A 16,404-nucleotide genomic window follows, 5' to 3' on the forward strand; every position below is an offset into this window, starting at 1 on the left:
TGTTCCCCATTCCTGCATGCCTGAACACACATTCTCCCAGAGATAACGATAGCCAGCTGCTGACAAGGTCAGGCCACAGGAGGTAGGCTCAGCTCCAGAAAAGCTCAGAAACAACAGGTAGTATCTGAATGAATCCCCTCATAGCACAGCTGCTGAGACAAGTATTAAAGCCAAAGTTCCAGCTCCTGTGAGTTCTATATTATTTCTCACAGAGAGCGCACATTTCAGATCCCAAAGGGGGAAGAAATTAGATTTCTACAAAACAAGCAGGAAAGGAATCAGGAAGATTCCTTGAAGAGCTTGACTTTTACAGGTAAAGAGGCATCATTCTTCTTAACAGTTCTTAGGTTGGGAGAAATTCACAGAAACACAGACATCCTAATAACCAGGGACTGTGCAAGCTGGTGTTGCACCACGGGTCTCTCCTGCTCAGCCCTTCTGCGCCTGCAGCTGCGAGACTCTCCAGAGAGGAGTGACGCTGGACTGAGCACCCAGTGATAGGTCTGCTCTCAACTCCTACTCAAAGTTTTGTCTCTGCAGAACTTCACCGTTGGGAGAGTGACCAGCACAGATTTCCCAGCACGGCAAGTCAGGCAGGAACCTGAAATTAAACCTGTCGGGATCACATTTCAAATTTTGTTGTCAAGGAAAAGTAGTGCCATACCAGGGTCCAGTACAGCAGTATTCTTCTCTACTGCCAAAACAGACATTCCTCAGAAACCTGGCAAAGGCTGCAGTAAATAGACTGTAATATCTGCTTCCCTGAGCACATGCCTTCTGGTACTCAGACATCCAAACAGTAAAGACAGTTTTTTATGTAGCATCTCCAAGGAGATGCACCGAGTCCCATCTCGGAAATTCTCATATTGATTCACATGGATTCACCGAATAACCACAGGTTTCGTCAGGCCTAAGCACAGCAGTCTGTTACAGTTTACTTAACCCTGCAGGTGGTCTGCAAAAGGCAGAAGTACATAGGTGCACCACACGAAATAGCACACTCAAAAACCACTAGGGCCAAGGCTATTGTGCCTTTATGAAAATAACATGTATCAGCCATTCGTTCTCAGTTTTTTCAACTGGCTGGGAGCACAGCTGCCAGACTCCAGGGATACTTCCTAACTACTCTGAAGAAAATTCCCTTTGCTTGGTAAGGATTAGCTGCCAAAGGAGCAGCTCATTCAAAAGTGACAAAGAAATGATCAGGCCTTTCAGAAATCTCTTGGCTGTGGGATGCCCACGTAACAGAGTAAAGAACTGATGAGTCAGAACTGCTGCAAGTCTACAGCCATGCTGTAATGCAAAAATTGTTTTAAAGAAAAAGAAAGTGGGCATAACTTGGGCATTTCCACTTCCTGGTGCTTATTAGTCATCTGCAAGATCTAGGTTTCACAGCTATCTTTGAACCTCATGACAGCAAAGACAGCTTTTCAGTTTACAAATAGATCTTGCTTTAGCAAAAATATTTCAGGAAGAATTTCAACTAGTTTAGGTTAGGATGACAGGGAATGGTACTCAAGAACAGGCAGAGAACACCAGGTGCCCCAAAATACTCTCTTCTGCTGGCTACCATGCAAAGAATGGTTAACCAGGGATCCCAGTTCAATTAGAGAGCTGCCAAACATCATTGCAGACGACAGATCTGTTCCATACAAGAGTCCTTTATGAAGCAAAGGTAGAAATAGAATAGTCTTACACAAAGAGCAGCTTCGCATGTAAACTGCTGTTCTGCAGAACAGAAAGCACGCTGGTTCTCACACAATATCATCTCTTCCCACTAAGTTCAGAAATGGTGTAACAAATGATAGCAACATGGAACCAGAACGACAACCTGCAAGTACGCAGCCTGCTCTGTGGCTCCCATGCTATAAAGGGTGAAAAGTGCATCTTCTGCTGCTAGAAGCTGAAGGAGAAGATCATACACAAAAGGAAATACAGTGAGATAGTCCCTACAGTGGTCTAAACAGTAACTCTGAAAGAAGACATAATACACACAGACACACATACAAGGAACTTAAGCCAGATGTGTATGTGGAGAGACAGAGAGATGCCCACAGAAATACAGAGGTAGAGGTGAGCAGGCTGGTTACAGGCCGAGTACAGTACCTAAGCCACTCTGCTTCATCTCAGAGGACTGCCTGGAGTAAGTGCTGAAGAGGCGATAACCTCCTGATTTGGAAGAAGATTCAGACAGCACCTGCAAAGACCGACAGTGTGATCAGTGTCATGCTCTAAGGTACCCACTGGTCTCAAAAGCCTTTATACATCAATTGAAGGTAAAGAAAAGTACATCTCTTCCTTAAAATCACAATTTTCAAGAAGCATAAAGGTACTCACACGCTAAGATTGTGACAGTGCACGCTCAATTTTAATTTCAAGTTTGTGTTGGGTTGTGGAAGTGGAGATTTCAAAAGTATGTAGGGACTCATGTACTGAGCTCCTTGTCTCCCAAGACTCTTGCTGGGATCACTGGGACACAGACTTCCTTCTTTAGCAGCAGGAATGTACATCTCCTTTAACTTAGCATGTGCCTGTTACAAAGAGCCCCAAGTGCTGCATGTGAAGATTACATCATGAGTGACACGGAGATGGAAGCCAGCTAACAAATACCTCAAGCCCTGACTCTCTGATTTCACTGGTTGAGGAAACGGAGAGCAAAAATGCCTGTGAAACCCCTCAAAAGGAGGAGCAATTCTAGAGCTCTTTGAAGAGGCCAGCTACCTGCCAACTGTGAAGCTAGTCTAATGACATATAACGGCCCAAAGGAGAGAAGTAAGAACAGTAAAATCAATTGTTGTTACTTTAGCAGGTCAGTGAATGGGACAGTTCTAAACCCTGACAGTTTAAACACTCTGTAATAAACCCACCAGTTAGCAGGGACCTCCGATCTGCCTGAGATCTTAAATGAGACAGGAACAAGAAATGTGGAGCTGAACTGTGAGAGGCAAAGGCTGGAGTCTAAGGGAAGGCAAAGATCTCCATGCGGCTAGGTGAAGAAGTTGCATGCAATCTTGTAGCTGGTTGCACTAATGGCTCTAAAGAGCACATAATCCAAATAATTCTCGTGTTTCTCAAACATTTCCTTACTCGCTTTTCCTCATCAATTCCTCTGACCTGTGTTCCCCCCGTCCTTCCTCAACAAGGAGGAGTTTGGGAGGTCTGCCTGCCAACAAACCCCTCTAACTTATGCAGATCCTCTCCCAGAACCAACTCCAGCTCTGTCACGTTAAAAGGAATGCCAGGAAACCAACACCAAGCAAAAGACTTTCATTAGAACAACCAAGGGCGCCCATCAAATTGCTACCTCCATGGAGCCTGTCTTCCGGTTCCGGATCAGCGGTGATCTTCGCTGCACGCTGACCGGCTCGGACGGCTGCGGAGACCTTTGCTGGGCGCGGTCTGGCTCATCGATGCTCTTCTCCTTGGAGAGGTCCTCCAGGCTGCCCTGGTCTGCTTTCTTGTCCTCGTTCTGTAGTAAGAAGACATTGACCCCTGCAGGCACGTGGCCTTGGCCAGCACTGCCCAGGCACCGGCCCCAGCCCTGGGCTCAGCTCAGAGGACACCGGCGTTCTCAGAGACTGCCCTGGAGAGCCCTCGGTGGGGAACACGGCCTGCTCACGGCCCACGGGCACCAGAGAAAGCTCAGAGGAAAATCTGCTGCTGGAGACTGATGGCAGCAGAGCCCGGCAGAGCCGCAAGGCTGCCGAGGGGCCAGCGCTCCCCCAGCGGGCAGGGCAGCTCGTGCGCGGGCAGCGCGCTCACCTCTGCGGAGGCAGGACGGAAGCCAAACCCCGTGGGCACGTTTCTGTCTTCCTCACAGCCTTTCACGCCGGGGCTGAAATGCAGCTCCACATGGAAACGCTCTTCAGAAGATGGGTCCTGTGAACGTGAGGCACGGGGAATAAGTAAATAAATAAAAACCAGTCCTGCTGTCAGCACAGGCCACGGTCTGGACCTGGGCCACCCCGCCATGCCGGTACAGCACGCATCCCAAGCGCATCCTTCGGGAAGGAAAGCGGAAGCAACAAGATACCACAAATGTAACGGCTCTAGGTTTGTCTGGTCCAAAAGGACAGCCCTTATCAGCACAAAGCCAAGGCATTCAAATTGTTGTTATTTTGTGACCACAGCCACCAGAGGACCAAAACAGAATTGGGTTATATGTGTGTGTATATATGTATATGCATATATATACACACACACAAACCTAAAACATATCCCCTTCCAATCCACTCCTGATGCAAAACCAGCACACACTGGGGCAGGGACAGATTGGTTCCCTCCTGGACCTTCAGTCAGGTTGTTCCAAGATTTAAGTAACCATCTCTAATATTATTTTTTTTTTAAGGGAATCCAGAGCTTTTTCAGTATCTGGCACTAATGATGGAAAACCAAAAGTTTCACCACCTCTACCTACCTACTAACAGATTTACACCACTAAGAACTCTATTCAGAGTTTTGGGGGTTTTTCTGACAAACAGCACTAGGAAATATTTCACTTCTACCATTAAAATCCCACATCAGCTCTGTGATACAAGATTCTAACTCTGTAGCATATGAAGGACAGCGACTGCTCCCCTCACCCAACAACCTCCTGCAGTCGGACCTGCGTCACAGGACCTGGGAGCAGCACGTGCATTCGGTGCCAAACCTACTTATGGTCATCACCATCAGCTTCCACATTCCAGCTGGTTTTTAAATGATTCTCTTTACTTCCTGAAGATATCAGTATATACTCCCCTAACTATATCAGTGTATTTTTAAAATAAAAAAGTTTACAAATGTGGAATTTCTGGATATTTCCTAAAAATATTTGGAAAAAAATGCCAAATATCATTTGTTTGGTTGGGGTTTTTTCCCTACTGTTCATTTGTAATTAATGTTAAGAAACAGCAAATTATTTCACTTTAGGAAACGCTTTAAAATAGACAGTATTGATCACTTAAGTTTGGTATTACTGCTCGGGGTAGCATTCTGCTTACATGTAACAAGCGTTAACTGGGTCACTGCCTCCCACCTAAAAATAAAAACTAGCAGTTGTGTTAACGATCCATCCATCTTTATTCACAAGCTGAGAGAGCTCAGGTTACAAACTTCCCAGCTGAACTCATCGCTAGGGACTGTGCCTTGCATCATGGCAGGAAGGATTTTATCCTACGGCTATATCCCTCACCTTGTTGTTGTCCTCGTAGAGCATGATAACAATCTGGGTCATGTAGTTCAGCTCTGAGATAGCACTCAAATAGTCCATGGCTCTCTTCCACTGCTGGTCTTTGTTTTCCTGATATATACACATAAACAGTTGCATGGAATAAGCAACAGCAGACACCTTGCAGCAGTCAGAAATGGGTATGAGAGAGTTTGTCTCTCCACAAGATAACAACCTTGTCAGGACAAAAAACACCTTGCTGAACTTGCACGAGGAGAGACAGCCTTGCCGTGAGAGCAGGGTGCTTATGGCAAGAAGCAACTGCACAGAGGGACACCACAGCTTCCCCTACAACCCGCGGGCAGGTCTGAGCAACCCAGCTGCAAGCCCCCTGTGCCACACTGACCCAAGGAAAGCACAACCCACAGAAGGCTCCCAAACACAGTCATTCTCAAGTAGTGGTCTACAGAGTGGAGCAGTTTAGAGAAATCTCAGAAAAAGCACAAGGGATGCACCTGTGCTAAATAAGGGACCAAGTGACGCTGCTCTTACATGGTACTGAATTAAATAGCGTCCAGAGCCAGGCTGGACCCCCAGCTCCACGAGGCCAGGCAGGAGAGACCACCCCTCACTGCCAGGAAACAGCCATACCTGAAGGGCCACCCACGCTGCCCTGGAGCATCTCACTACCGAGTGACATAAAATGAGCCCTGCCGGCACAAACAAACCCAGATGCAGCCCAATATCCCTGTGCTGGCAACACAGCATCCTCTGACGCTCAAGTCAGGGAATAAAGTAGCATCTTATTCAGTGAGCAATTCAGAGGAACCTGCATGATCACTGCCTGCAGACACACTGAGCTTCCACAGACATCAGAAATCACACCTGCTAAGCAACCCCAAACTCTCAAGGCATTTCAGAACACCATGCTTAAAAAGGGGAAGATAAATCAGAGAGCCTCTCGAGGAGTCTAAAGCAGAGCTTTTCTCAGGGTCTGCATGCCAATTCCTTCAGGAAGCTTGTTATGAGAGCAAGCGAAGGTTGGATTGGATGAGTTAGTTCCCTAAAAATGCATCATCTGTCCCTCTGGTAGAGAACACCCCCTATGCATTTGCAACCTCAAGTCACTTCCTCCGTAAGAAAACTGATTTTCTTGACTTAGAATTGACAGAAAGTCACTAAATAACAGGGCCAAGCTCTTGAAATAAAGGGTTGAAGGAAGCAGGAAGAGAGAAACTCCCTCATTCCCATTGCCTCATACTGCTATCCTCCCACACAGGTAAGCGGTCTACTCATCTGAAACCAGCAGGACAGCTCTTGGCAAAAACATGCCTCTGTACAAGCAAGGCAGGCAGTGTCAGGGCTGAGGAAGAACAATCCTCCTACGTGCCAGAGAGGCAGAAAGCTGCAGCATGCAAACACAGCAGAGACGGAGCTGGCCAGAGGCCTCTAGTGCACGTCACTACTGGGGAGCTGGCTAGAGGGGCAACCTACATTCACACACTGTCCACCTGGGAAAGGGCCACTGAAAGAAAGCAGGGAGGCTTACTCTGTGAGCATTGCTGGGACACTTACATCCAGGAGCCCCCCATAGCGGAAGATACTGAGCAGAGAGTGCACGTGGCTCTCGCTGGTGAAGTAGAGCCGTGTCCGAACGTGGCGACCCGGTGACAGAACTCCTCTTGAGTACCTAAACCAAAATCAGCCAGTGTTACTCACAGCCTGCCAACAAATTGCCATCTATTGTACAGCAGCATTTCTGCATGCTTAATGGAATAACATAACCCCAGACTGGGAACTGTCAAAGAGCAGCAGGAACAGAACAAGCAGTGAGAGTGTTGGGCACAGAAGCAGCAAGATTTATGGTATCCTAGTAAGAGACATGTGGTAGGGCAGAGGTGGCCTCATCATACCAGCACATGCCCCTGGCAGAGGCATGGATCAAGGCACCACCATCCAGCTACAGGGGTTTGAGCTTCTGTGGCACCGTGCTCCTGCTCAGCAGCCTCAACGTGCCTCTCTGTTTCCCTTCTAGTTCTAGGAGCACCAACACACCTCCCTCTCTGTTTGTCCTTCAGTGTATGCTCAGTGCCACGCCAGGACACTCCTCTGGTGCGGCTCCCGCACACAGCTCCAGAGCTGCCCTCCCCACCAGCAGCAGCAGCACAATCCTTACAAGGGATGTAGTTTGTTGACAGACTCATCTTCATGGGTTCTCTGTAAGTCCAACTGGATCTTTTTAATGAGAGGAAGACAAAAGCCAATAGCAATCTCCAGTTTCTCCTCCTTATTAATCCCATATTCCTGCAGGAACAAAACAATAGACACCCTTGAGCCCCGGTTCTTTTCCACATCCTCGCATGAAAGGAGGCTGGACTTCAACAGTCCTGTCCACAAGCACCACCACAGTTAAGCAAGGACAGAAAAGGAAATGGCACTCAGCACCTCTTTTCTTTTTTTTCCCCACACATTGCAGAGGGTAACAGAGGACAGAGCCTCTTCCAAGAATCCCAGCCTGGCTAGACAGGGATGTCAGTGTTCTTCCAACCGCTGAGAGGCACAAGTACCATCAGGGAACCTCCTCTCGTGACACACAAACTTATACCCTGACCTGGCACGAGCATTAATGCAACAACTGCTATTTGCAAAGATAAAACTTGAATACTATGCTGGAAACAGACAAACTGCACCTATCAGGAACACTCTGAAAAAGTTACGAAGACCACTTCTGCTCTGCACAGGCACAAGTGCGATTGGACCTGGCTGGCAGAAGCTCAGCCTGTATAAATGCAGCATTTCTGCCAGAAGCGGGACAGAACGGTGGTGAATACAGAAGTCTGTTACATGTGGCCCTCCTTTCCCCTCCCATGTTCACGGGCATAAACTTTGTGAGAAGCAAGTCAACTCTGCAAACTGAACACGTTCTAGTTTGACAAAAATAACAAAACTTGCCAGAACAAGCCTTCACTTTAACACAGAAATCTCCCTTCCCCTGCACAATCCTGTATGTGGAGAAGGGGATGTTGCTCTAGCACACACTCAGCTCGAAGCTGCACTCTAATACACGACGAGGAACTTGCAAAAGCCGCTCCGTCAGCTGTTCATTACTCTGACACTGTCAGAATCCTTGTCCAGGAAGCCAGCCCTGCCACATCTTAGGTCATGAAGGGTTTTTGCCTTACACAAACACTAAGAGATACATCTGAGAAATACCTGTGATGCACTGCCTTGAGAGCTGATATGCAAGAGAATCAAGAGAAAACAGACAGGGAAAGGGTCAGAACCTGACACCACAGACATTATCACACAGGCAGGACAGGCTATACCTGGGGTATGATCACATCTGCCAGCGCTTTGGAGAGTTTGAAGAGTTCAGCTGTGCCTTCCAGTTTCAGCGTGCAGTTGTGCTGTACATCATACTTGATGCAGTCATAGATATCGGGGATCTTGCTGATGTCGTAACGCCCGTTCTTCATGCGGAAATCTCGCTCCAGCTTACTCCAGCGCTGCAGCATCAGTTCTAAAGTCTCACTGTGGTACAGCTGCAGGTCTGAACAGCAGAGAACACCAAACCACGCTCACATCCTGACTACTCCTGCAGAGATTTCAAGTGACAGCTAGGACTGACTTCTCCCAGCACAGAAGGGCTCTGATTATGTCACCCACAGGAATCCTAAACTGGAAAAGCCACTGAACCTGTTGCACAGAGTTTTAATTTGCAGCAATAAGCTACTTCTGGAATACTTGAGAAAAGTGAAACTGCTTGCCTGTGGGCTTACGTCTGCCATAAATCATGTGCAATGTCCCACAGACGCCTTTTTAAAATCTCTGCACTGTTATTAGGAAAGTTCTTAGACACAAGCAAATCATGACTGAAAAACTTGCTGTTTATAGTCTGGAGCTCTCCTCCAGGAAATGTTTGAAAAAAAACAGGTGTACCTCTCCAGGCTATACTGCTGCTGCTTACATTCACTCTAAACCCAAGATGCACATACCACTACATCACAGCTCTCTAACAGTAGCTGCAACTGGAATAGGAGCCTTCTACATCAATAACACATACAGAATTTCACTTTAAAATTCTTTGCTACAGACAAACATAAACCATAGCAGTGTTTGGGAGCTCTGAAGATGTAACAATAAATGAATCTGCTCCAGACCCTTTCCAGTTCTGATGCTCACCTGCAGATTTTGGGTCTTCCAGTCGTTTTTGTATCTGGGAGGTGAGATTCTCTATCAGGGTGAACACCTGGTTACAGACCTCTACTGGGTTCTGGATAAACGTCATGGAGTTGAGCAGAGAAGCACTGCCTGTAGGTGCTAGCTGAGAGGAGATACCAGTAGAGATCAGTTAGTATCTTTACAAACTGGGAACACAAAACATCTGCCTTTTGCAGCTGTACTGCTTTCTCATTAGGTACAAAAATTGTGCTCCCAGCTGAGCTTAATAAGCTGGCCCATTCCTAGGGGTTGTTAGGCATGTTTTAAAAACTTCCTCAGGACCAAACTCAGAGGGAGCAAACAACTGCTCCTATCAGATCAGAACTCCCTCCACTACAGTATCCACTCTTGTCCCACTTTGCTTCTGCGCCTGAGCAGAAGGGCTTCACAGAACCTTTAAGTAGTTCTTTGAGGCTTAATGGTAACGGATTTCAGTCCAGTAATCAGATCTCAGAATCTGGAAAAAACAGTGTTTTGGGGACTTGCTGGATAAGCAGCTATAGTGCTTTTACTGGTTGCTGTGCGGGATGCAGCCCATGCTCTCTACTCTGCAGTTATCTGACAGGACCACAAAAGGGTGTGTGTCCAAAAGATCTGTTCACACAAGCACAGCGCATGGATCTAGACTCTGGCAAGGCATAACTCCCTGTCCACAGCAACTGGGATCGCTCTGGGCATCACGCAGTAAACCACGAGAACTCTTCTTTTAACACACCCCTGAAAATAAAATGCATTGGGACATCCAAAGGGAGAGGAAGGTGCTCTGAAGGGACAGCAGAGCCACACTGAGGATTTCCACATGGAGAAGGGCAGGGGCTATTAACCTGCCCTTTCCCTTCCTAAGTTCTGTTTATATCCTGTAATTTTGACCAGAACTGATCTCAGACTAACTAAACTACTGTTGACATACCAGTAGACTTCACATCAAACCACTGGAGCAATTCTCCTTCCAGATGCAGGAAGCAATAAAGCCACACAGGTGCTTTACCTTCTCATAATCCTCTTCACAGAACTCAGCATCCTTCTGCATGATTTCATGCAGCCGTGCCTTCACTCTGTGTTGGCAGCTGCTGAGGGAATCGCTGTCACTGTCCAGGAGACCGTTCATATTGGCACTTTTCACCATTTGCACCAGGATGGGGGTCAGCTCTCCTTCCAGGGCCAGCAGACCCTACAGCAACCCAGGACAAGGTTTCAGCTATGTGCAACGCAAGCAACAAAAATTTCTGATAGTTTCATGTTGACTGAAGGGCAGCCTTGGGTGAAATCTCCACTGTCCTTGAAGAACAGTTTTACAGCAACACCACCAAGAGTCACCAGTGACTCTGACACCCTTCCAGAGCTATTCGAGGCAAAAGGCCAGCTCTGCCTGCAGCAGCCCCAGACTCATCCAGGCAATTGTGGAGCAGCCAACCCAGTCTGCTGAGAAATGGTGATACAGCAGAGGCTCTGAAGGACAGCTGAGGTCATCACAGGATTCCCCTTGGCTCCAGCTTTAACTGCAGATGAACCTGTCTTCTCCCCAACCCCCACCCCACACTGCACCAAAGACACTTTGTTCCCCTTTTAAACCCAGCAGCCAAGGAATAACCCCTCTGGCTGGGCAGTCATCCAAGAAACACTCACTCTGTAGGCAATTAATAGTCAGCGACAGGTTTGATGTGCTCTAACACCAACCACCATCAATACTCCATAAATAACTCGCTGTCCGCTCCGAGTCCTGTCCTGGACAGGATACTAAAGGTAACACATGTGTGCAGCTACACTGGATTTCCAGTACCAGCCCATACACCTGCTCTTAGCACAACAGAGAGGGGGAAGCTCCTAGGACAGCTCCTTCATCACCAGAGGTTCTCCTTTAGAACTGGCATATTTTAAGACCAATATAGCAGAACTAACAATGTCCCAGAGAGAGGAAGGACCTTTGCAAAAGCTGCTGCTGTCATCTGAACTCGTCCCTCATCTGAGGCATAGATCTTGAGATCATGACGGTAGGTGCTGTGCAGCCTGAGCAAGCCACATCCAGGGAAACCAGCGTAATCACCTGGAACACAGAACAAACTCAAAATTAATATTCTGACACCTGCATAACAAAGTTCTGTAGAGAGTTAAGCACTTGCATAACCAGCACTTAGGCTGCTCCAAAATAGACAGTTCTAGCCATAACCGATGACTAGATCTGATTCAGGCTTCTCTTAACTTGTTCACTTTGTTAACTTGTTCATTTTGAGTAAAAAAGTGAGCATTCACCAGCCAAGTATGATGCTGCCCAAATTCTGCAGCAACCCCCTCTGAGCAGTCCGTAGTTTTTCTGCTAGCTTGAATACCCCTGTGCAGAATAAAGATGCACAGGAAGATTGCCTCCTCCTACTTGTTCTCCACACTAGAGCCGGTACTGCTGCCATCAGAACTGCAGGCAGAGCTACTCAGCAGGCAGGCACCTGGCTTCCAAAGCATATCCTGTAGAGCTACAATTATTTTGCAGCACAAAATGCTGGTTTATTTATGACGGCTGAGTCAACCACAGGAGTCAGATCAGTAATGGGAGAGAGCAACTCATGCAGCTCTTGAGTCTGACCCTCCAAAAGCAGTGCAGTGCTGACTAATTTGCTGCTGCCTGGAATCCCATGGTGATTTGCACAGTACACAGTCACATTGCATGAGAAGATGGGAAAACTGCTCCCAGCTCTGAGCTCACAACTCAGAGGAACACCCTGCTAGACAAGGACAGACTCCAGACCCAAAGTCAGCTGTGTATCTGGACAAAGCAGCCATGGGCCAACTGCTACCCCAGAACACAGCATCTCACTGCAAAATAAGATCTCTCCCTCTCCACGAATGATCACGTGAAGCAGAAGTCTCCAAAGCCACGATTCAGAAGGACTGAAGTCACCTTGTACATGCTCAGACCAAGCTCTACTGTGAGCAAGAGGGCAGCCACTGAGCTCACCAGATATGGTGCAGGCAGATTGGAACTGGCACAGACTGTACCTCAGGGCTCAGCCCAGCCTGTGGCAGCTGCAGAGCTCTGCAGATAGGTCTCTCCTCTCTGGTTTTCACTCATTACGCTGCAATCTGCTCCCTGTACTTCCACTGAAATTGCCTCTCCTGCACACTGTCTTCTGGTTTCCCCAATCTCTTGTCCAAGTCATTGCTGATACTCTCAGCTCTGGGCTTCAGAGATCCACAACAGCAGCAGGAAGTCCCCAGCCTTTCTAACTCACTGTCCCCATCTTCAAGAACAGCAACACAGGCCTTGTCATGAAGATCCTTTTCCACTGCTGCTCCTCCTCCTTTAGTCTCTGTACACTGACAGTCTCCTCTACTTGTTGACACCTTGCAGTAAGCAACACCACATGCACCTAACTTTCTCATCTTTTGGAAAGTTTATCCTCACGCCTGCTGAAAATGTGCTCTTGAGATCACAAGCATCTGACCTCACAGCTCACCTCCCTCAACCTGCTGGCAACATCCCCAATGCAGCCCAGGACACCACTTGCCTTCTTTGTGGCAAGGGCACACTGGTGGCTCGTGGTCAGCTTGGCATCCACCAGGACCCCCAGGTCCTCTTCCACAAAGCTGCTTTCCAGTTGGCCCCAGCACACACCAGTGCAGGAGGTTGCTCCTCTCCAGAGGCAGGACTTTGCAATTCCCCTCGTTGCACATCACGAGGGTCCTGCCAGGCCATTTCTCCAGCCTGTCAAGTCCCTCGGGATGGCAGCGTGACCCTCTGGTGTGTCAGCCACTCCTCCCAGCTTTGTGTCATCTGCAAACATGCTGAGGGTACACTCTGCCCCATCACCCAGATCATTAATGAAGATATCAAAGAGGATTGGACCCAGTTTTCACCCTTGGGCTACATCAGTAGTTCCTGGCCTCCGACTAGACTTTGTGCTACTGATCACACCCCCTGAGCCCAGTCAGCTTTCCCACCACCTCGCTGCCTGCTCACCCAGCCCGTACTTCATCAGCCGTGAGGACGTTACCAGAGACAGTGTCGAAAGCCTTACTGTCACCTCCCCAGGGATTGTGGTGAGGCTGACCAGCCTGCCGTTCCCTGGGTCCTCCTGCTTGTCATTTCTGAAGCTAGGAGTGACATTTCCTCTCCCCCAATCCCCAAAATCTTTCAAAGACAATGTAGAGTGGCCTCACAGTGACATCTGTCAACTCCCTCAGCACTCATGGGTGCACACTGTCAGGGCTCATGGATTTATACATGTCCAGTTTACTTAAGTATTCCCTGACCCGATTCTCTTTCACCGAGGGTAACTCTTCCTTATTCCAGAAGGAAATCTTCTCCAATTCAATTTAAATTAGCTTAATTAATTTGAAATTAATTACATTGAATTAATTAAACATACAAGTCAAAGATTAGCAGTATCCAATACTGGTCTCATGAAATCAATACAGTAGCAGCATATTACTTCTGACTCTACTTGGATGAAAAAGGCAGTCTCTGCTGCCTCTCCCCCCCCGCCCCCTTCAGGCTCTTGTTGATCTGTGTGTACACTAAATGTTTTTCAGAGTTAGAAAATTATGACAGAGAAAATATGAAGATGTTACTTTCCTATTCTCCTGTCTCAAGGCAGAATTATCTGTGTTCTGAGATAGATTTCCTCTGTTCTCTACATCTGACCTAAATTCCTTGTTAATCATACATAAATTTTGAATTGTATTTGCTGCATCACAATGTATCTTATTAGAATGGCTCCCCTTTATTGAATACTGGCACATTAGTTGAAAGAATGCTATTGTGCTCTAAGACATACTAAAGTTTAACCACTCAGCAGACATCTCTAGCCAGCTCAGGGATCTTTGGGTGCAAAACCCACTCTAATTATTTATCTTTACCAGGTCAACTCAAAAGAACAAAACCAGCAATGACCGAGTCACGCCGGCTGCAGACGGCCCACGGGCGGCTGAGCACCCCTCACGCTGGTGGTCAGCTTGGGGCTCGGCAGCCCGGCACGGGGACGGGGACGGAGACACGGGGACGAAGCTTACCTTGGCCACCGGGGTACATACAGCGAAAGGCTCGCCCCAGCTCTTCTGCCTGGACCCTCCCTGCTGGCGTCAGCTCTCCGCCCCACTTCAGCACCAGCAGAAGGGACGGGGAAGGCTCTCGGCGAGCTTCTAGGAGACAAACAGGTACTCACTACATCAGATCTCAAAGCTGAGCTCGCAGGGGGAGAGGAAGGGAGGAAGAAGAGGTTGTCATCAGCACCTTGCAGAGCCTTCTCAACACAAGCCTGACCCAAAATCCCCAGGAACCAAACCAGCAAGTACGAAATTAAGAGTCACTACTTTCTGAAGGCATAGGCTGGCATTCCTGAAATTGGAAGCACAAGCCCTGTGCTAATACACCCCCTGTATTCGGGGTATATTGGTACACGACATCACGCATCACTCCAACCCTTCGTGTGATATCAGCAAAGGTAAGATATGGGTCACTAATTCCACTTGCATGCCCAGAGGCCTGTAGGACCTGGATAGCCGCATGCACTCTTCAACACCAGGCTTGAAGGTCATGGCAGCAACATCAGGTTTCTTTACCTTCATCTTCACTTGCAGCTTTTGGATGTCCATGGGGCAGGTAGGTCAACTGAACCTTACGGTTAATGCCAGAAAAATGTCCATACCTGTCACAAGGAGAGGGGGGGGCAGAAATTTAAACAAATCAACTCCACTCAGCCTTTGCCCAGAGGTCCCTAGGCAGCACACAGCAAAAATACAGCACAGGCAAGAGACTTTCTCCTGCAACACCAATTGCCATGGAACATGAACATTTTGCCATCTCCCTGTGACCTGGCACGCAGACCCAGAAAAAGCCAAGCAACTCCCACAAATGAAATTCAAAGATCCATTTACAAGCCTGCTCTTCAGCTGGCAGCACTCTGTGCCCTCAGACCCCACTGGGGCTTTAATCAACCTTAGTTAATTTTTATCTACATCTTTAACAAGGGAATTAATGAGATCACAGAAAAAAAAAAACAATCTGCTAGCTGCTCTGAGGATAACCAGCAGGAAGAGCAGGGGAAGGAATCACAGCAAAAATTCATCCTCTGTGCTCCACAGACATGGCTTGAACACAGACACTGCCTGCACGTGCTGCTGCAGGTTACAGTTCTGAGAGAAACCCTTCTTTCGTTTCTAAGATGCCAACACCACCATATTGTCTTATTTCGGCTGTACGAAATCTAAGAGGACACAAACATCTTTTCATATTTTCCAAGTTCCTTTTTGTTAAACTTTTGGCACCTGGACAACCTTATTTAAAACAAGATTTTTTCCAAATTTATTGAAACGCTTCATATCAGTGTGGTCTCTACAGGACTCCAGTTTCTCTCCTGCAGCAAAGGAAGCTCAGTGTTGTCTCAAGCCGTTTAGCAAAAACCCGACACATTTGGAACAAGAATCAGCAGTGGTTTTGATGCCAAGGATAAAATGTTAAGAGTGTGGCACCTTTCGTGCACAGGTGCTGACAGGGGATGGAGGAGGCTCTGACCTCTGTGGTGCCAGCTGGCCAGGACATCAGTGCCCAGCTTGCTTCCACATCGCGTGCTGACCCGCGGCTCAGACAAACTCACAGTGCCCCAAGATATGAACCCTTACATCTCCAAGACGCTCTTCAGCTGTTCCAGTTTGGATTTCCTCTCCTCTATCTCACAGTCACTGTGGGTTCCCAGGTCCACCACAAGCTGCCGCGCAATGTCCAGCACTTCCTGTTGGAGAGTGACAGTCTCAAGCATCCAGCGACGCTGGCTCAGACTCACCACTGGACTCTGGCAAGGCCCCAGATGGCTTCACCCAGCATCGGGTCCACACAGACGCCCCTCAGACACGCCATTTCGCAAGACACAGCTCAGGCAGGACAAACTTTCACGCTGCTGTTTGCCTCATCCCACCCCGTGCTCCAGCCCCATTCAGAACCAGGCCCCACTCCCTAGCCAGGACTCTTCTTTCACCAGAGGCAACCACGGCCAATGGGCAAGCTGCACCAGGTCAGGTCAGCCCATCCTACAGCATTCGCATCA

General features: G+C 48.0%; 1 protein-coding gene across 10 annotated transcripts in view; it reads right to left on the reverse strand.

Moving 5' to 3' along the window:
• PPIP5K1 (diphosphoinositol pentakisphosphate kinase 1) overlaps positions 1-16,404 on the reverse strand; it is a 50,098-nt gene that overhangs the window by 20,303 nt on the left and 13,391 nt on the right. For 9 of the 10 annotated variants that reach the window (XM_074880822.1, XM_074880821.1, XM_074880816.1 and 6 more), the window contains 13 exons: positions 15,983-16,092; positions 14,924-15,009; positions 14,375-14,503; positions 11,293-11,414; positions 10,359-10,541; positions 9,332-9,473; positions 8,476-8,699; positions 7,326-7,453; positions 6,725-6,839; positions 5,174-5,281; positions 3,763-3,879; positions 3,305-3,469; positions 2,107-2,197 (listed from right to left, as the gene is read on the reverse strand). In XM_074880822.1, coding sequence (XP_074736923.1) covers positions 2,107-2,197; positions 3,305-3,469; positions 3,763-3,879; positions 5,174-5,281; positions 6,725-6,839; positions 7,326-7,453; positions 8,476-8,699; positions 9,332-9,473; positions 10,359-10,541; positions 11,293-11,414; positions 14,375-14,503; positions 14,924-15,009; positions 15,983-16,092 — 1,720 coding nt within the window. The remainder of the gene's footprint in view (positions 1-2,106; positions 2,198-3,304; positions 3,470-3,762; positions 3,880-5,173; positions 5,282-6,724; positions 6,840-7,325; positions 7,454-8,475; positions 8,700-9,331; positions 9,474-10,358; positions 10,542-11,292; positions 11,415-14,374; positions 14,504-14,923; positions 15,010-15,982; positions 16,093-16,404) is intronic. The other variant, XM_074880815.1, reaches the window with a different exon arrangement.

The sequence above is a fragment of the Strix uralensis genome, chromosome 11 (assembly GCF_047716275.1).
Source record: "Strix uralensis isolate ZFMK-TIS-50842 chromosome 11, bStrUra1, whole genome shotgun sequence".
NCBI lineage: Eukaryota > Metazoa > Chordata > Aves > Strigiformes > Strigidae > Strix > Strix uralensis.